The 21,062-nt window shown below is 49.7% G+C and overlaps 1 protein-coding gene across 2 annotated transcripts in view; it reads left to right on the forward strand.

Moving 5' to 3' along the window:
- DOCK1 (dedicator of cytokinesis 1) overlaps nucleotides 1–21,062 on the forward strand; it is a 535,081-nt gene that overhangs the window by 426,899 nt on the left and 87,120 nt on the right. For both annotated transcript variants that reach the window (XM_047760279.1, XM_047760280.1), the window contains exons 31-32: nucleotides 5,332–5,432; nucleotides 12,842–12,900. In XM_047760279.1, coding sequence (XP_047616235.1) covers nucleotides 5,332–5,432; nucleotides 12,842–12,900 — 160 coding nt within the window. The remainder of the gene's footprint in view (nucleotides 1–5,331; nucleotides 5,433–12,841; nucleotides 12,901–21,062) is intronic.

The following is a 21,062-nucleotide window of genomic DNA, read 5'->3' on the forward strand; positions in this document are numbered from 1 at the left end:
GTTTCAGAGGGAAAGTCTTGAATCAGAGTGACAAGTAGGGACTCTCTGAGCAGGGCAGCCACCGCATCTCATGCGGTGTGGCTGCCAAGACGGTCTCAGACCATCCTAATGCGATGAGGAAAGGATTAGCCGGGAGGTGAGGTGGGTCTGCCTCATTGAGCTCAGCTGGCTTGTAGACCCCGGTTTTCCTCTGATATATTAATGATTTTGTCATTAGTTTCACTGACTAACGGTGGCAAATAAAAGTATCCAGATGCAAATGGGCTAGTTTCCTGGGTAGGACTGTTCACTGAGAAGGAACCTGAGAATTCATGTGTGCCCAGAGGGTGGTCCAGCTCAAAAACGGGTTACCAGATAACAAAACTGAAGACACTCCTGTGCCCTCTCTTCTGCATCGTCTTCCGAAGATTTAGAGCTAATGGGATACACGGTCTGTTAGCGTAAGTTGTTAGGCGCCTATGCCCTTATTTCTTGTAGTCATTTAAAAATTTTTAATGCTTGAGAGTTCTCTTGTGGCACCGCGAGTTAGGATTCTGACATTGTCACTGCCGCAGCTCAGGTCCCTGCTGTGTGACTCAGGTTTGATCCCTGGCCCAGGAATTTCCACATGCTGTGGGCGTGGCCAAAAAACCAACAAACAACAAAAATTTGAGATGTTTGTCTTATCAGCATAATATAAGATAAGCATATAATTTCGGGTTCTATGTAGCTGGACATGTTTCTTATTATTTTTCACAATTTAAATTTTTTTTATTATTTTCCCAACCTAACATTTGTTTTCACATGTGCTAATCCACAGATATAGTCTTCTACGATATTCATGCAGTGAAAATGAGCGCATTGAATAAAATATGAAAGACCCCTTCCTAACCTCTCACCCTCTTTCCCTCTGCCGGGTAACTTTTAAAATAATTGTCGTGGGGAGTTCTGTCGTGGCTCAGCAGAAACGAACCTGATTAGCATCGATGAGGACGCAGGTTTGATCCCTGGCCTCGCTCAGTGGCTTAAGGATCCTCGCAGATATGGCACGGATCCCCCATTGCTGTGGCTGTGGTGTAGGCTGGCAGCTGTAGCTCTGATTTGACCCCTAGCCTGGGAACCTCCGTATGCCATGGAAGAAAATAGAATAGAATAGAATAGAATAGAATAGAATAGAATAGAATAGAATAGAATAGAATAGAATAGAATAGAATAGAATAGAATAGAATAGAATAGAATAGAATGATTGTTGTGTGTTCTTCTTGAGGCTTTAAGCATTTTCAATGGACCCTTGAACAGTGCAGGAGGAGGTTGCAAAGATGGTTAATCTGAGTATGCTGATGGTCAGTCCTCCATATCCCTGGTTCCTCAACGTTGTCGGATTCAGCCAACCACGGATGGACTGTGTGATATTAGTCCATCAGCAGTATTTAGCCACTGAAAAATGTCCATCTCTAAGTGGACCCGAGTAGTTCAAACCCAAGTTGTTCAAGGGTCAATGACTTGTTTTTTTCACGTGAATTGGGTCACACCCTCCACGTCTTCCATTCTGTCACCTGTGCCAACATTGGTGGAGGTGTCTCTGGACTGGTCACCTGCCAGGCTGTTTGCAGCTCATCCCTTTTCTGAGCAGCGTCTCGGTGCTGCATTGCTGGAGAATAGGTCCCTGGGACCACAAGTGCCAGGCTGCATGGTTAGAAACTTCAATTTGACGGACACTGATAAATTACCCTCCTCCAACGCTCTAGCAATCTGAAATCTCACCAGCCTTCCCGGAAAGCAGCCATTGTCTAGAATTTTCCCCCACACCAACTTCTTTAAAATGGTGGATTCTCATTTTTGTTGGCATTTCTGACTCCTGGCTGGGTTGAGAGGACGTGGCTGTGGGGATTTCTACTATGAACTGTCTGATCATTTCCTCGGTTTGTGTGTCCCTTGGCTCTTTGTCATGCTTTTTTTGTACACTGAAATTCTTGATATGGCCTAGTCATAAGTTTAGGTTTATCATAGGGAAATTTTTTATTTTTCTGTAGTCAAACCTGTCGGTTCTTTTACGGCTTTCGGATTTTATGTTTTGCTTGACAAATCCTTCTTTCATTATAAATTTAACTTTTTTTAGGTAGTCAGTATCTGCTGATCCCTTTATAGTTCTGCTTTGGTTTTGGTTTTTGTTTTTAACTTTGTAGCTATTAATCCATCTGCACTTCTAGGGGTTAGGGGTTAGAGTTTAACTTCACTTCTCGCCACATACATGATTTTATGAATGGATTCTTTTCTCCCAATGACTTGAAGTGCCACTGAGGAAACCTGTAATTACAAAGGCATGTGTGTCTCTCTTCTATTTTCTGTGTTGTTACCCAGTGATTTTATACCCAGCTAGAAGAGCCAAGACTTCCCTATTAGTGTGTTATTTCAAAATTATCTTGACTTTTTGTGCATTTCTTCACCATGTGAAATACAAAATCACCTTTTAAACTTTTCAAAAATGCTCTTTACATTTTAATTGGGATTCTGTTGAGCTCATAAATAATTGTAGGGGAAATGTAACAGCATTTGGGGGAATACGTGGCAGTATTTATTTTTTTCCCATCCTACACAGGAATATTTAGGCTTTTTTTTTTTTTGTGGCCCTCATTAGGTTTTCTGGTTTTATCCATGTAAGCTTTGCCCATCGCCTGCTAGGTAGATTGCTGTGTATTTGGTGTGTGGCTGCTATGCGTATGAGCTTCCTGGTTATTGCTGCACTTGTGCATTGTTTCATGAATAGGTCCTCTGGATGCTCCCCTCATGCCCACACACCTTGGCTGCAGTGAGCCCTTTTTGGCCCTTGTCCCTCAGCAGATGTGAAGTGCATTTGATTGTTCCACCCTGGGGGCCTCCACCCTCCCGCCCCCAAGGGGAGGCTTTGGTGCATAGGGCCAGGCTACTTCAGCGCATGCCTCAGTCAGTGGGCACCCCAACAGGTGTATGTCTATGTTCTAACATCCTTGTTCTAACATCCTCCTGTTCCCTCACACTTCCTTCTCTTTGAACCAATAACCTGCACAGGATGCCATTTCCACCTGCTTCCCTCTACCCCCCCTTTGCCCACTTTTCATTTCTGGCAAGAACTTTTTTTCTTAACCTTCTCCCAGTAAGCTGCCAGCCTGACGCCCTGTCACCTCCCCAGAGCTGTAGGGTATATTTCATACAAACAGGTCCTTTCCCTACATCACTAGAGCAAGGTTACCAAACTCAGGGAACTTACTTTATTATGATTCCTGCCCAGTCCCCAGTCCACATTCAAGTTCAGTCATCACATCCTTCACAGGTCAGCATCACCAATGACATGAGTTGTCATATCTCAAGTCATGCACAGCTTACAAGTTGTTGTTTTTTCTTTTTTTATTTTATTTTATTTGTCTTTTTGCCATTTATTGGGCTGCTCTCACAGCATAGGGAGGTTCCCAGGCTAGGGGTCCAATCAGAGCTGCAGCCACCGGCCTACGCCAGAGCCACAGCAACACAGGATCAGAGCGACGTCTGCGACCTACACCACAGCTTATGGCAATGCTGGATCCTTAACCCACTGAGCAAGGGCAGGGATTGAACCCTCGACCTCATGGTTCCTAGTTGGATTCGTTAACCACTGCGCCATGATGCGAACTCCCGTTTCTTTTTTTTTTGAATGTTTATATTTTTATGTGATCGTTTAAAGACTTCATTTTATTTTTGGCAGTTTTATGTTCACAGCAAAATTAAGAGAAAAGTCCAGAGATTTCCCATATACCTTTTCCCTGCAGCTGGCACAGCCACCTCCCCTTCTCTCCATGCCCTCCAGATGGTCCATTTGCTACAACTGGTGGCCCTGCCCTGACACATCACAGTCACTCAGAGACCTTACTTCTCCTTAGGGCTCACTGTAGATTTCTCTACATTCTGTGGGTTTGGACAGATGGGTAATGACATGTCGCCATCAATTCAAGGACCTGGGAAGAAAGCCGAGGAGCAGTGCGCAGGGGGAAAGGCTGCGAGGGGGGAGGCGGGGGGAGCTGGGCAGCAGGACTCCCCCTCAAAGTCTGTGCTGACCGGAAGCCTGTGGGAGGGTCCTGATGAGGTTCAGGCTGGAGTGTGGTCCCCTCAGATGGGCTCCAGTTCTCTCTGGCTGCTCTGTGGCTGGGAGACGATGAGGCGAGGCCAGGACCTGGAACAGGAAGCAGGCTGTCCTGGTCTGTGAGGGAGGGTGCTGACCACAGCCCGGTGCTGAGACAAAGTGGGTGGGCTTGAGCGGGATTTGCAAGGTGAAGCAGAAGGACTTGCTGATTGAAATGACGGGATGCTGCAAAGGACAGAGCCCAGCTAGCCCCAGGTTTCTCCTCCAGGAAGAGAGGTGGATGCTATTTATCGAGGGTTGAGGAGCAAGCGGAAGAACCCCATTCTCGATCCAGGCTTTTCCCCTTCATTTTCTTAACCTCGTCTTAAGCATGGACCTAATCAGGAGCATTGGTTTCCTGCCTTGAGGGATCCACCCATCACAACGTTTCTTGGTGAAGAATGCTTCTGTACAGTGTCCAGAAACACAGAGCTTCAGCGAAGAGCTTCATGATGAAAAAATCATTTTATAATAAATAATTTTTTAAGCCCCAAGTCCTTGAGCTATGTCATATTGGATCCCTCTTCATCTGTCTTCCTCAATTGTTCACTGTTTTAGTATCCTAAAAATCATCCATTTTAGAAAGCTATATACTATTAGGTAAGGGGCTCTAAAATCAACATCGACAAGCGCTAACATTTATTGCATTCTTACCCCTGGAAGGGCTCTGCGTGTATTTACACCTTTGATCCTTCAGCAGCCCTATCAGGTAGGTACTATGGAAATTCCCACTGTGTCCGAGACACCGAGGCACCGACACTAGGATTTGACCCCATGCACTGTGTACCCACACTCAGCCCTGAACCACACTGTGGGCTGCTGGTTAGTGCTGTGTATAGAGAGTGCAGTTTTTTGTTTGTTTATTCCTTTTTAGGGCTGCACATGTGGCATATGGAAGTTCCCAGGCTAAGAGTCGAATCAGAACTACAGCTGCCAGCCTACACCACAGCCACAGCAACGCAGGATCTGAGCCATGTCTGCGACCCACACCACAGCTCACGGCAACGTCAGGTCCTTAACCCACTGAGCGAGGCCAGAGATTGAACCCGCATCCTCATGGATGCTAGTCGGATTCGTTTCTGCTACTAAAGGGAACTCCTGAGAGTACAGGTTTTAAGCATTTCAAACGTGTGCGGGACAAATGCTGGATGTCTCCGAGCATTCTTGAGTCCTGATATTGATCAGTTTAACCCTTAGCTTCTCCGCTTTTTGGTTTTCAGCTCTGGAACAACTACTTTCACCTGGCTGTCGCTTTCCTTACGCAAGAGTCCTTGCAACTGGAGAACTTTTCAAGTGCCAAGAGAGCCAAAATCCTCAACAAGTGAGTCTGGGGAGCCCCAAAATCTTGGGCAAGAACCTGAAACTCCACGAATGTAGTTTTCTTACGGTGGATAAGCCAACTTGGTACAAACTGAGATGTAATCGGGGTGGAATGAAAGGGTGGTTTCAGATCATGAATTGGGTATTGCCTTTCTAACCCATGAGTCCAGGTCCAGAATCGCAGGATTGCAGGATTCATTCTGGTGAGCTGGAAGTCGGTGTAATTCAAGACTATTAGTGCCACGCAGACTGGGCGTTTCGGGAGGTAATTGCTTTTGCTGTGCCCTGCGTGATGTCACTCCATGCGTGGTTTCCTTTATTGCCTGAGTCTCCAGTGCTGCTTAGATCCAGGAAGCTTCTGACGGGCACAGTGTGCATGTCAGGCGTGTTGAATGCCTCGTTGTGGAGTGAAAGCTGTCTGGGGTTCCTTCTTTGCAAGAGATTATCCCGGGCCTCTTCCAAGAAGGAGAGCTGAAGGGCTTAACTAGCCTTTAGATCATCCTAAAAACCTCTCACAAGCCCTAAGGAGGCCAGGATCCCTGCCTGGCTCCTTCAGCACTGCATCCTGGACAGCTCCTGGCCCAGCGTTGGGAAAGGGACCCTTGCCCGGCTTCTTTCCTGCTGGTGGACACTCTGACGGCCGTGCCTCCTCCTTCGGCCTCAGCTTCAGCAAGGCCTCGGATCTCCGAGGCCCCCTTCCTGAGTACTCTTGAGAACAGCTCTCAAATGGTCCCTGCGTTGCTGAGTCATCCTCCCTACTCATCATTTTGTAATCCCTCTGCATTTTGTAATCCCTTGGCTGCTCCGGGGGGTTACCAGCCCTGTGCTGTCCTGGAGGTGAGAGAGCCCAGAGCACCTCGGAAGGTGACAGCTGCTCAGCTTCTCACATTCCAGGAGTGTGTCCTACTCACAGGCCGCATGGAAGGCACACTATACCCCAGGAGCAAGAATCAGGTCAGCAAATCTTTACGGAGCACGTGCTCCCTGCCTGGGACTTTCTAAGCACTTGCCTTTTACACAGAGAATCATTCAGACGAACCCCCAAACTGTTCCATAGGTTGGCTTATCATTTTTATTGTCCAGACGGCGACGAAGGTGAAGTACTCTGTGAACAGTCAGGTGGTGGCCAGTGTCTCACACTGGGTCATTCCGATCTGGGCAGTTCAGAGCCCAGATGTTTACCTGGGCTGCTTTCGAACCTTCAACCCTTCCATGAGCCCATCTAAAGAAGGTCAGCCTTCCAGGGTCCTTCCGGCTTCCGCGGTTGAATGGCTCTGATCTGTTGGCCACGGATAGAAACAAGTGTTCATTATTCAGGATCAGAAATGCTCCCAGAACAACGTGGGCCCAGTGGGTGCCCACTGGTAATGGCAGGGTGATGCCAGGGAAGATATGAGACCCCCCTGGAGCCAGCAGGGTTTATTGCTCGTCTTGGCTCACGAGATAGACTTTTCTAGGTGGCGCCCTCCAGGGATTTGCTCAACGGGAATGCTCTCACCTTGGAATTTTTTTTTTTTTCTCTTTACAGCGGCATCTTTGGCATATGGACGTTCCTGGGCTATAGGTCATATTGGAGCTGTAGCTGCCAGCCTACACCACAGCCACATCTACATCAGATCTGAGCCTCATCTGGGACCTATGCCACAGTTTGTGGCAACACCGGATCCTTAACCCACTGTGTGAGGCCTGGGATTGAACCTGCATCTTCATGAAGACAACACTGGGTCCTTAACCCACTGAGCCATAACAGGAACTCCCTTCAGTGCCTAGGGAGTTAGCGGTGGCTCCTGGCTTGTCCTGGATGAAATGCTGACCTGGTGAAAGCAGGTGGTGGTGGAGAGCCTAGTAACTGGCACACAGGACTCAGCCACTGTCCCCTCGTAGCCTGGGCCCTGGTGCTCCTGTCCTGCAGCAGGTGGCAGGGCTCACTGGGGAGTGAGCTTGGGATCCAAACCCAGCTCCGGTCCACGGTGGGCCCATTCTTTGCCAAGCTCATGGAACATTCTATCCTTAGAGATTCTTTCAGAGAATAAGTGAATTTAAAGCAGAAATCTGCCTGAAAAGAGCTAACGTCTCCTTCCCAGTTTGTAGAATAAAACCGTCTGAGCGTCCCCCGGGCCAGGGCGGGGGCCCCTCGCACTGGGCCTGTTCTCCTGTTGCTGTTATAGAGTCTTAACATCTAAGCTAAAGCCGCACCAGTAAATGCATTCACCACCCAGGGCCTTGGCCGCCAAAGAAAATGTTTGCTTCCCACGTCGCGCTGTGCACGCCGAGGCTTCAAAGCCAAGGAAAATTAAACACAGCCAGCTGGTGTCTCCTCTTCCTGAGCCTGCAGGGCCTCTGAATCGGGCTCTTAGTATTCTGTCTCTCACAGCCGTGGCCAGAAGGGACTCCGGATTTTCCCTTTGCAACTGTGTCATGGACTCCCCGAGGGATGAAGCCCCGAGCCTTTCAGAAATCATATTTACCAGCCCCTGGCAGGAGGCTCTCCACTCCTGTGCAGCCTGAGGGGCCCTTTCCAGGGTGAAGCCTCAGTGTGTGGCAGTGACAGGCCACTGAGGAGGAAGTGGCATCCGAGAGAAGCGCTCTGGGGCTGTGAGGCCGCGTGGCTGAGATGCGGGCAGGCTCACCCGTGTTTGCGGTAGCGTTCAGGCTCTCCCTGTAACTTCATCACTGTATCATCGATGTGCAATTTTATTTTCGAAAGAGCAAAACTTGCATAAGGAGTATTAGGAGAGAGTCTTAGCTAAATGCTTCAATTTTCTAGTGGCTAGAAATATTTTCGTCTGTTTAAAATTGTACTCTGTGCTCGAGCCAGGCCCTGGTGCTTGGGACCCAAAGATAAAAGGTACACAGTCTACGGAGTTCCCGTCTTGCCGCAGTGGAGACAAACTGACTAGGAACCATGAGGTTGCAGGTTCTATCCCTGGCCTCGCTCAGTGGATTGAGGATCCAGCGTTGTTGCGAGCTGGGGTGGAGGTCGCAGACGCTGCTCGGATCTGATGTTGCTGTGGCTGTGGTGTAGGCCAGTGGCTGCAGCTCCAATTAGACGCCTAGCCTGGGAACCTCCAGGTGCAGCCCTGAAAAACAAAAACAAAAAGCAAAAACAAGAACAGTCTAGGAGGGCAGGTCGACATGAAAAAATAAACAAGTGGGGAGAACTGCTCATCCGATGCCTTGGCAGCCTGGAGATGGGTGTGCAGGTCCCAGCCTTGAGGGAAGGCCGCTGAAAAAGCACTGGGGCTCAAAACGAGAGAAGATTCCAGTATCAGATCTGCCAGTTCATCATTCCCTCCGGTTAAGCTCTCTGTCTTCCTGATGACCTAGGCTGGGGAGAGAATTAGGATGGTCATTCCGCAGGCGTTTTCCCAAACCGCACGGGAGTGACCACATGAAAGAACAGGCGGTCCACACAGAGAACCGGTCGTGTCCAACCAGACCGAGTACACGGTTTGGCAGTGAGCCGCAGAATAAATGACCCCGAGGAATCAGAGTCCAGAATACCAACATTTCACTGACTCAGCCTTCAGACATCCTCGGGGCAAATGATTCCAAGCAAAGGACAGAGAAGTCCACGGAATGTCACACCTGACATTCTGTCATTTCTTCCGCCTCCCCCACCCCCACACTTTGTACATTATGGGGGCTCAGGAAACATGAGTCAGACGTAGAAGCTGATTTTTGATCAGCAGCCAGTTTGATCATTTTATTTATTTATTTATTTTTATTTAACCTTTAAAAATTTTTTTTTCTCTTTTCTTTTCTTTTTCTTTTTTGTCGTTTTAGGGCTGCACCCATGGCGTATGGACGTTCCCAGGCTAGGGGTCTAATCGGAGCTATAGCTGCCTGCCTACCTACACCACAGCCACAGCAATGTCCGATCCAGGCCAGCGTCTGCAACCTACACCCCAGCTCATGGCAATGCTGGATCCTTCAGTTGGGTATATTTTTTCAGGTCATTTGCCATTATAGGTTATTCCAAGATATTGAATATAGTTCCCTGTGTTATGTGATAAATCAGTATTGGTGATTTTATATACCATAGTGTATATCTGCTAATCTCATACTCACTCCTCATTTATTCCTCCCCAGCCCCTTTCCCCCTTTGGTTTGCTTTCTAAGAGTGTTTCTTTTTCGTCAAGGAAATCATTTGTGTTATGCTTTAGATTCCACATGGAAGTGCTATCCTATGGTATTTGTCTTTCTCCGTCTGACTTACTTCATTGAGTATAATCATCTCCCGGTCCATCCATGTTGCTGCAAATGGCATCATTTCATTCATTTTTACAGCTGAGTAATATTCCATTATAAACACATGCCACATCTTCTTTTCGTGATGCTGTATTTTATTCACCATTGCAAAACTCTGTGCAGTGGAGGGCACGTCATAGCCCTGGGTGCCTGGGGGTCTGAGATCTCCCCGGGCTCCCTAAATGTTGCCTCCTGGGGGCCCCCTCAGGCCGGCTGTAGGACGTGGGAGGGCTCAGGACAGCCGTGTGTGATGGAGAGAGGCGTGACACTTCACCGCCAGGACCTCCTGCTTCCTCCGTGGGAAGAGAGCTGTGGCCCCCTCTTCCTCAGCTCCTAGTCTTTCTGCGAGAATCAGATGACACACGGGCGTTCTGAGAGATGTGACACAGCGCTGTGCTGTGACTTCGTGGAAGCCCTTCCAGCTGGTTCTCGAGGTGTGTGCCGTGAGGGAGGAGCAGGGGTATGGGATTTGACGACTTGCAGTCTCTCCTCCCCCTGCCCTGTGACCTTGGCCAGGTCACTCTCCTTCGGGGACTCATTGCGCTCCCTCCGCTCTAAACTGTCAGAGGTGGACTTCGTTGCAGCCTCTGAGGCTGCCACCAGCTCTGGAATTCTCTCTCCAGGTAGGAGCAGCATCCCAGATACTCTCAATCATGGCTTTTCTCTCCTGCTTGGGAGAAGTACAGATGGTTCGGGAATCCCTCCTAAGTTCCGGCGGCAGCTGGGACTCTGGGATTACCCTGAGACATGCAGAGATTGGGCAGAGCTGCCCCCCCCCCATCAGAACTAAAGAAAAGATCAATTTTGCCACCAGGGAGACACGGCGCCGCCTTCCCCTGCCAGCTCTTCACTCCTCTCGTTACCTCGTACCAGCCTCGAGCACCTGTGTCTTGACTATTAAAGTGGCCTTTGGGGCGCCTTGATCCAGGCCTGACTCTCATGAGGGATGTGCTCTCAGGTCTTTGCTGATCCCCCGCTTCTCAGATACTGTGAAGACACATCATTTTCCACCTAGAAGCCAGTGAGGCGTGGCTGAGAAGTGTAACCCAGGCCTCCCTGAGCCTTCTCCCGCTCCGCGGGCACCGGGAGCAGAGGCGGGACCGGCCCCCTTTCCCCACGGGCCTCCTGGCCACCCGGCATCAAGTCCAGCTCTGGACAAATGACAGGTCCCTGTAGGTCCTGAGACGCCCATCAGGTCACTCCTGATGATTCAAATCCAAACGATGAGCCGGCTGCTGCCGAGGCTCTCCTGCGCTTTATCTTTCTGATCTTGGGGTTTAATTTGGGTCATTCTAAGACCCGAGAGGAAGCGTTCGGTCGGGGCTCAGTGAGGTGCAGCCACTGACGGAGACCAGCCAGCCGGCTTGAAGCTTCCATGTTTTTCTCAAGAGCTGCTGTTCTGGGATGAGAACCGCTCGGCGGTCAGAAGAGTCCTTAAAGCTTGAATTACTGACACCCCGCCCCCCTGGGGACAGGGTCTCACCTCCTCTGGGCCTCTGGCCTCACCGCGTGGAGGTCTGAACCCCCGTGACCAGGGCCGGGGTGTCTGTGTTCTCCGGATCTTCGATGTGCTGCCACACTCCCCACCTCTCAGACACCTGGTCCCTGGAGGGGCAGCTCTTCCCCTGGGACAGCGAGAACCACCCCCACCCCAACCACCGCCAGCCTCGAGGCGAGGAGCCTGCACTGGATGGAACAGAGTTTACTCCCCCCACCCCCTTCCCTTGGTAAAGGCCACGAAGATGCCAGCCATCAGCCAGCTATACCCTCTCCTGGCCTGGGCTGCCGGGGCCCCTGTGTCATTCCTGCAGGAGCAAAGTGGGGATTGGGAAACGGCTCTACAAGCTTCAGAAAGATGCACGCCCTACTATTGCTCAGAGCGTGTTCCCTGGGGCACTTTGGGGTGCCAGCTAGACATTGAAGGGTGACAGGGCCCATCCTCACTGTGACATTGGTTTTGGGAGCGTTGCTGGGCAGAGATCCCCCCTCTCTCACTCACCAAATTTACCTGCACTAGTGCTCACTCACCTGGAAGGTACTGCATTCACCTCAGAGAACCAGCTTGTCCTCAGAGGAAGGGGGTGTGACGCCCTCCCCAGCTCTGTTCAGGTTCTCCACGTGGACAGCACCCTGGGACCTGCGAAGCTGGGGTGCCCCCAAGGTTGCCTTCTCCCAAAGGGAGCTGCCAGGTGGGTTCATCTTCCCTGGTTGAGATGACCACCTGGTCGGTAGTCCTTTTCCTGCTGCAAGTGACACACAGGTGCTTAGGGCACTGGGATGGAGAATAAGGTGGCGGCCAGCTGTGCTGTGGATTTACCAGCTGGGATCTTTGTGTGTAGAGTTAGAATTTGGTGATCTGTAATCAGAGCTTTCCTTTCCACATCAGCTGACGCAAGGATGCACAGATCAGCCTCCGTGACACAGCTGCTAAACTGTAACACTGCACGATAATTTTGCAAATTATTATTTTTAATATAATCAGCTTTTTCCTTAGGCAATAAAGGAAAATGTTAAATTGCTCCCAAACTAATAAAGGTTCATCTTCTGAAGCATCAAATTCTGTTTACTCATGAAACACACACCCCCTCTGCTGACCCACTGGGAAGAAAATTAGCATTTATTTTCCCTGATAAACAAAAACAGGGGAGTATGTGTTGGCATCTTTCGGTGTGAAGCCCTTCTTACACTGAAAATGATAAAGAAGAGTGGGAGGTATTGGGAAGAGGCCTTCCTTGCTCTGATTGTGTGACTCCAGGGCTTAATTTTAACGTGTGAGAACTGCTTACTGTCTGCAAGGTTGTAGGACGGCATTTGGTGTCTATGTGCCTGGATGCTACAAACATGGAAAACAAACTCTCCCTCAGGCTGAGGAATAGGGTTCTCTTTCTCCTGCCGTTAGAGAGAGAGGAAGGGGAAATGCTTTCCTTCCCCCCACCACATCCCCATGTTTCCACAGAGGGAGGGACCCTGTAATCCGTGGTGATGCACAAGTGAAATTTCCGGGCTGGATGCTTCCTCCTTCAATTCCCTTTGACGCTTAGGCGCTGTCTTTTTGTGTCTCAGTGATGGAAGACTCCAGTTGCCCTTAAAAAGACTGCAGGTCTGATTTTCAAATGTTCCATTGAGTGACTCGGGGTTTTTCCTGCCTCTGCTTTTCAGGTATGGAGATATGAGGAGACAGATTGGCTTCGAAATCAGGGACATGTGGTACAACCTTGGTGAGTAACTGGGGTTTCGGGCCGTCACGGTGACCCCCTTGCCTCCATGGCGGGCGACGACATTGGTCCTGTGCGTCAGCATCGGGGCTTGTAGGCATCTGAACAGCTTCTGTTCCTCTGAGGGCAATTGCTGCCTTTGCAGTGAGTGCTTTCAGTGAATAAGAGATGGGAGACCAAAGTAAAGGGCAGGAAATCCGCTTGGTGGGGAAACTGGAGAATCCATAGAGCGCCCTCCTGTGTCAGGTGAGCACAGCTCTGCCTTGGGATGCTACTGCTCCTGGGTGTCGCTACTGTCCCCTCTGTTTCTCATGAATCAAACCATGTGGCTCATCCTACTTTGTGTATGTCATCACTTCCTGTATTCATTGTTGCATAACCTGACTTCGGAAAGTTTATCAGCCAGCTCAAAACGAGATCCTGTATTTAGGTGTGCTGCCACTAATACTCCTGCAGTCAACACCTAAAGGAAATGCGTGTTTAAGATAAGAAATTAACATGGGCATTTTTCACTATAAACTTCCCTCTTGGTACTGCTTTTGCTGCATCTCAAAGTTGCATGTTGTAGTTTTTTTTCTGGCTGTGTGTGTGTGTGTGTGTGGTTTTGCTTTGCTTTTTAGGGCCACACCTGCAGCATATGGAGGTTCCCAGACCATGGGTCGAATTGGAGCTACAGCTGCCGTCCACAGCCACAGCAGCACAGGAGCTGAGCTGCATCTGCGATCTACACCATAGCTCATAGCAATGCCAGATCCTCAATGAGCGAGGCCAGTGATCCAACCCGCAACCTCATGGTTCCTAGTCAGATTCATTTATGCTGTGCGACAACGGGAACTCCAGTATATGTTTTTGTGTTTCATTGGCCTCAAGATAATTTTTGACTTCATCTTTGATCTTTCCTTTGACTCATTGGTCGTACCAGAGTGCAATTTTAAACTCCCGCCTATTTGTGAATTTTTCAGTTTTCCTTCTGTAACTGATATCTAGCTTTATTCCCCCGGGGTAGGAAAAGATACTTGGTATGATTTTAATATTCTTAAATTTGTTTTCTGCCCTGGAGAATGTTCCCTGTGCACTTGAGAGAAATGTGTATTCTGCTGCTATTAGGTGAAATGTTCGCTGTATGGCTATTCCTTCCATTTGACCAATAGTGTTGGCTTCCTCGTGAAGAAAGGTCTCAAATAAATAACCCAACTTTACACCCCAAGGAACTAAGAAAATAAGTAAACAAATAACAAGCTAAAGCCTAAAGTCAGCAGAGGGAAGGGAACATTAAAGATTAGGTCAGCAATAAAAATAGATGATAGAAAAATTCAGCACAATTAAGAGTTAGTTTTTTGAAAAGATAAACCAAATTGACAAACTCTTCAGCGGGAGTGCAAAGAAAAAAAGAAAGGCAACTCAAATAAAGGAAATCATAAATGGAAGGGGAAACATTATACCTGATGCCCCAGAGATAACAAGAATTGTGAGAGACCACTATGAACAATATATGCCAGCAAACTGAATAACCTAGAGGAAATGGATACATTCCTAGAAAAAGACAAAGAGACTACATCAAACTAAAAGGCTTGTGCACAACAAAGGAAGGAACAGTAAAATGAAAATGTGAACTGTGGAATGTGACAATATATTTGCAAACACTGTGTCTAATAAGGGGTTAACATCCAAAATACACGAGTGGAGTTCCCGTCGTGGCGCAGTGGTTAACGAATCCCACTAGGAACCATGAGGTTGCGGGTTCCATCCCCGGCCTTGCTCAGTGGGTTAAGGATCCGGCGTTGCCGTGAGCTGTGGTGTAGGTCGCAGACACGGCTCAGATCCCGTGTTGCTGTGGCTCTGGTGTAGGCCGGTGGCTACAGCTCTGATTTGACCCCTAGCCTGGGAACCTCCATATGCCGCAGGAGTGGCCCAAGAAATGGCAAAAAAAAGACAAAAAAAAAAAAAGGAAGCCGAGAGCCTTTGTGACCCGGGCTCAGCGGTGACAGATAGCGGCTTCAGAAAGAAAACAAAAGCAAAAAACAGAATACACGAGGAACTCCTACAGTTCCATAGCAAATAAAACCAATAAGCAATTTAAAAAATGGGCAATAGACCTGAACAGACATTTCTCCAAAGAAGACAGATAAATGGCCAACAGTTATGTGAACAGGTACTCAACCTCAGCATCACTGATCATCAGGGAAGTGCAGATCAAAACCACAGTGAGATAGCATCTCACACCTGTTAGGATGGCTGTTATGAGGGGAAAAAAAAAAAGGATAAATAAGTGTTTGCAAGGATGTAGAGAAATTTGAACTCTGTACCCAGCTGGTGAGAATGTAAAATGATGCATCCACTTTGGGAAATAGCATGGAACATCCCCAGTAAATTATAAATAGAACTACATACGATCCAGCCATCTCACTGCAAGTTATATACCCAGATGAATTGGAATCAGAATCTGGATGAGTGATCAACCCTCCGACGTTCATTGCAGCCTTATTCACAAGAGCCAAGACATGGAGACACCCTCAATGTCCATGAAGGATGAATGGGTAAAGAAGACGGGGTGTCTATGAACAATGAAATAGTATACAGCCTTTAAAAAGGCGGGGAGATTCTGTCACATGCAAAAAGCAGGACGACCATGAAGAACATTGTTGGAAGTGAAATAATCCGGTTGTAGTAGGATCAATTCTGCATGAAACCTCTTTTACGAGATAGCTAAAGGAGTCCGTCTCATTAAAGCCGAGAGCAGAATAGCCGTTGCCAGGGGCAGGGGTCAGTGGAGGGAGCAGAGGGGAGGTACTGCTCGAAGGTGCAAAGTTTCAGTTATGCAAGACGCCCGAGTTCTAGCGCTCTGCTGTAGCACCAAGCGCCTCAAGCTAACGATACTGTATTTATATGTAATAATTTGAGATAGATCTCATCTTTTTTGGTGGCTCCAGAGGCAGGCAGATGTTCTCAGCCAGGAATAGAACCCACACCACAGTAGCGACCCGAGCCACAGCAGCGACAAAGCCAGATCCATCCTCCCAAGATGGAGCTCATCTTAAGTGCACTCTTACCACAATAAGCAAGAAAAGAAAGTAAAAATAATAAGAAAGTAGCACAATTAATACAATTTTATTAATGAGCGAACTGCTTCAAATAGCAAGGAATTCTCTGTTCAAATGTTACCCACTACGGCATGTTGCTCTGTTGGTTCCATCCTTTATAAAGGAATGAATAACTGACTCTAATTTGGTGTCTGCTCACCACCTTTCTGTTGTCCTCCACGAACCTCGCCTCTCTCCTAGCTGAGGTGAAGCTCGCGCGGGCACCTGTCCTCAGCTGGCTTTGTGCCGAGGTGCCCGGCCATCCTTCTGCAGCGCCACCCGTGGTCCTGTGCAAATTCCCTTCAACTGCATCTCCCCCTTGGAGTCGCCCGGCCTCTGCGTCCCTCCCTCGGATGGACACAGGCAGCCTGTCCTGGCTCGTTGTTGGGGGTGGGGGCCTTCCGTTCTCCTCCCCCTCCCACACTGACTCTTTTTTTCACCAGAAGCAGGCAGGTGGCTGCCCACTTCCCTCTCTGGTCCCTCCACTGTGTCCAGATTCCATTTGTCCCCGGTGGGGGCGCTGGGACAGCTAAGCTCCATCCCCACCCACTTGCTTCAGGAATAGCTTCCTTCGAGGCTGGGAAGATGCCATGATGTGTCTCTGCTCCTTGAGAAGGAAGCAAGGTGACAAAACTCGGCATGGTGTTCGATGGCAGTGCGGAATTGGACGCCACCGCCCTCCTGATGGCGCCTTAAGCAGGTGACGCCAGGACGGGAGGGTCAGCCTGGCCCCTGGCTTAGCCGTCAGCAAGTTCACAGCCGCCCCTTTTCCTCATGGGCCTCTGACTCCTCACCCTTCTTCAGTGCCCGGGTGTCAGCAAATGTGGGTGAAGGAAGACTCAGTCCCATCTCTAGGGAACGTTGCAAGAATTTCCAAATATCCTCTGTCTTTCTGTTTCTGTGCAGGCTGGAGTCTTTTTCAAGCGGGTCTGCACTCAGAAAAGCAACCATACAACTCTTTGGGGGGTAAAACTGATACTCTCAGGACAATACTGACAACACAGGAGTTAAGAAGCTTGGTTTCTTGTTGTTGTTGTTGTTGTTGTTTTTGCCTTTTCTAGGGCCACTCCCGCGGCATATGGAGGTTCCCAGGCTAGGGGTCTAATTGGAGCTGTAGCCACCGGCCTATGACACAGCCATAGCAACACGGGATCCGAACCGCATCTGCGATGTACACCATAGCTCACGGCAACACTGGATCCTTAACCCACTGAGCAAGGCTAGGGATGGAACCCGCAACCTCATGGTTCCTAGTGGGATTCGTTAACCACTGAGCCACGACGGGAACTCAAGAATAAAAATCCAGCGTTCCCATCTTGGCTCAGTGGGTAAAGAACCCAACACTGTGTCTGTGAGGATATGGGTTCGATCCCTGGCCTTGCTCAGTGGGTTAAGGAGCTGGCATTGTTGCAGATGCAGTGTAGGTCGATGCATCTAGGACCTGCTGTGGCAGTGGCTGTGGTGCAGGCCGGCAGTTACAGCTCTGTTTCGACTCCTAGCCAGGGAACTTCCATGTGTCCGGATGCAGCTGTAAAAAGAAAAAGAAAAAAAAAAAATTGAAGAAGAAGAACAAAAATCCAGTGCCTAAGCTCCCTGGGAGAGAAGGAGCTGGCCAGGAAGCCTCTTCTGCCCATCCTCTTAGCAGGAGCAGCACCCACACCCCACGTGCTGTGCAGGTGTCACTCCTAGAGTCGGCGGGGGACCCTGTGGGAAAATCCCTGCGGGGACTTGGCTGCAGCACTGTAAACATCCAGCGTCCTGGCCGTCGGTGTCAAAGGGCTTCGCTGCATCTCCAGCACAGAACCTTCCAGAACCTTCCAGGCACCGGCCTGTGCTGATCTTCCTGCCTTCCCCTGGAGGGGGGCGGGGGGCGCCCTGGGCTCCGAGGGAGGAGACTCAACGAGTCCCCCTTGAGTTTCTGTCCTGCCTTGTCCCTGCCCGGCTGCGTGGCCTTGTCCTTTGGGGCTTCCCTCACCCAGGCTTCTAGGCTGGAAGATAAAGAGGTTGGATGGAATTTTTCCAGAGCCTCCTGACTCTGAAGCTGCACAGTTCTCAGATATATGTGATGGTCTCAGAGCAGCCTCCGAGGACAGAGAGGAGGACCGCTCATGATTCACTTTAGTCGATCCTGCTCTGATGGGTGCATTTGTCACGTTTCCTCGCAGGTCCCACTGTGGGACTCCCGCCAGGAAGTTTCCGTCTGTAGCCCTCTTAGAGGGCCGGGGGCAGGAACATTCAGAGAGGTGGCATGGAGGGTGTTGTTCTTGGCTGGACAAGTGGGGGCCCGGGAACCCAGGGGCCAGGGTCCTCAGCAGCGGTGGTGCGGGCTCCCCTGCCGAGACCCCGCTCTCAGGGGGACCTGATGCACTTCTGCTCGGGGGCCTGTCTGAGGTCACCTTCCACCCTGGCCCTCCCTAAGGGTGACAGCTCCTTCTCGTGAATTATTCAGTGTCAACTCGAAACCACAAACGGTCCGTTAATTTCCCCTAAAAGGACCATTTCGGATGTGTTTTCAAATGCTTCCTTCTGAAATGTCTTGGTAATATTTTTTTATATCCTTTAAGATAAGTAGGAACATCCACCCTAGTAAATATTCAGATTGGTTGTTACTGTACTACATGGCTTGCTTCTCTTTTTCGAAGCACAGTTGACTGGCAGGGTCGTGTTGTGCAGGGTACAGCAGTGATTCCGTTGTACGTGTGTGTTCACACACACTCTTTTTCAGATTCTTTGCCCTTATAGGTGATGACAAAATACTGAGTGTCGTTTCCTTGCTGTGCGGGGGTCCTTGTTGATGGTCTCATTTATATGCAGCAGTGTGGCTATGTTCCCCCCACTCTCCCCCCGTCTTTGTCCTTTTGTCACCATACGTTTGTTTTCTAGGTCTGTGATTCTGTTTCCCTTCTGTAAACAAGTTCATTTGAATCCTTTTTTCTTTTTAGATCCCACATATACATGCTGTCATACGATACTCGTCTTTGTCCGGTTTGCTTGGGCTTATTTCACTTAGTTTGAGAATCTCCCGGTCCCCCCATGTTGCTGCCAATGGCATAGGATGCTTCCTTCTTGTTTGATTAGTAGCGCTGTCTCAGCTCAGCTCACCCTGGACTCTCCCCTCCTCTCTGGCCCTGAACTGAAAGGCCACTGCCTGGCACAGAGGACGCCTCCGAAGCTCAGCGCAAGGCCCAGCTTGACCTGACCGATGGGTGCTGCTGACACTGGGGTTTTCTGTTTTCCCAGTATTGTCAAGGTCATCTCTGGAACCCCAGAGATGGACCACTGGTTGAAATGGATGCCTCCCCCTTTGGTCCATTTTAAGGAAGGAAGGGAGATGGGCTTAGGGAGGTGTGAGCTTCTCTGGGAAGCCACCTCTGGACCCTCGGGAAGGCTCATCTCTCTGGACTGGTTGGTGCTCTTGACATTAACTGTCCTTACACCCCCACCAGGCGGAGTCAAGAGACCTAAAGGATGCAATTAAGAGAGCCCATGTCCCCCTTCATCCCTGTCCGTAGCTGATGCGAACACGAGGATGAATGCATCAGATCTGTGTTCTCGACCTGGACCTTTGACTCTGGCAGGAGAAGCTGCCAGAAGGTCAAAGGTCATCCATGACCCTAGTTGGTTAAAGGTGGGGATTTGATAACAGCACGCAATCATCATTAACCTCCATGATTGGGTTCCTTGCTTATAAAAGAATTGAGTTATTGCTGAAATTTTTTCTTGGAACAAATGTAATAAACCTATCGGTGGCTCACAGCATTTGCCCCAGGCAGCTCCCCGCCCCCCCCCACTCTGGCTCCTGCTGGCTCCGTGGGTCACCTCCATTCTCTTCTGTGGGGTCACCTCCCTGGGGTCTCCTCCGTGGGGTCACCTCCGGCAGCCTGGTCTTTCTTTTCCTGCTCTGAGTCTCAGGTGCGGGAGCCTCCCTGCCAGGGTCATTGCCGAGACCGCCACGCAAGAAATGGATGACGGCACGGCTCAATTTCTCAAGAAGCATACAACTTATTTTCTACACAGCTTTTTTTTTTTCCTTCAAATGGGCTCAGGTGTGGGAACGTGTTGGCAGCCTGGTCTAGCCAGCTCCGCCAAGAAAATAAAAACGGAAGTCAGATACGCTGAGCGTCTTACACTTCGTCACCTCTCGCTGGATCAGGCCCTGAGCCGACGGCACCTCCCACCTCCATGCAGAGCTTCAGAGCCAGGATCCGGGGTCTGTTTGGCTCGATTGAATGCAAATGCAGCCGCGGCCCTGCCCCGTGAGGCCAGGCCGCACTTTTTCTTTCCCCTCCCAAACCTGTCGTGTCTTGAGTGTGAGAGGAGAAATTAAAGGCAGACGCCCTCCCCAAAAGGAGGGGAGCGTGTGTTTGTTCGCCCAGCTCTTGGGTGATTTATCAAAGCGCGCGGCGCACAGCAGCCACCAGAGCACCTGACCTCACGGGTGCCTTCCTCCCCTCGATTTGCATTTTGTTTATTACACACAGCGCCCTGGAGCCTGCGCAGCCGCCAGTCTGGCCAGAACAAATGTGCCCGCAGCACGACCTTTATCAGCCGGGTTCGGTCTGCGCTATTTGTCACGCGGGATTCCCTTCGTGGATGTTTCTGGAGACTTGGAAAAATTGTGTGCTTTTCATTAAAACCCTTATCAGGGGGGCCAAATCCATTTGACTGGGCGATGGACATTTTTGCTCTGTCTACCCTCCTGTACCCAGAGGTTTTCCTCGGATTAGACTCTGTTTAATATCCCAGATTTCTGAACCCTCCTGACTGTCAAAAGGTCATCCAGAGACCCGGGGGGAGGGCATGGGGGCTGCTGATAGGGGAGAACCCTGCTTCTCTGCCTGGTTCCCAGGGATGGGGCTCCAGGCTTTGTCACTGGAAGAGAGGCTCTTGGTGGATGTTCAAGAACCCGGGGTGGTAACCAGGAGTGGGGCAAGGGGACGAGAGCTGAAAGATCCCCTGTGGCCCAACAGTTTATTCTTCCTTGGTCTCAAAAGGAAAAAAATTTTTAAAGGGCGTCCTCTATTTCTTGACGTCTACATTTCAGAAGTCACCTTGCTCACCACTGATGACTCGACCTGAGTTCAG

Source organism: Phacochoerus africanus, chromosome 15 (assembly GCF_016906955.1).
Source record: "Phacochoerus africanus isolate WHEZ1 chromosome 15, ROS_Pafr_v1, whole genome shotgun sequence".
NCBI classification, from domain to species: domain Eukaryota; kingdom Metazoa; phylum Chordata; class Mammalia; order Artiodactyla; family Suidae; genus Phacochoerus; species Phacochoerus africanus.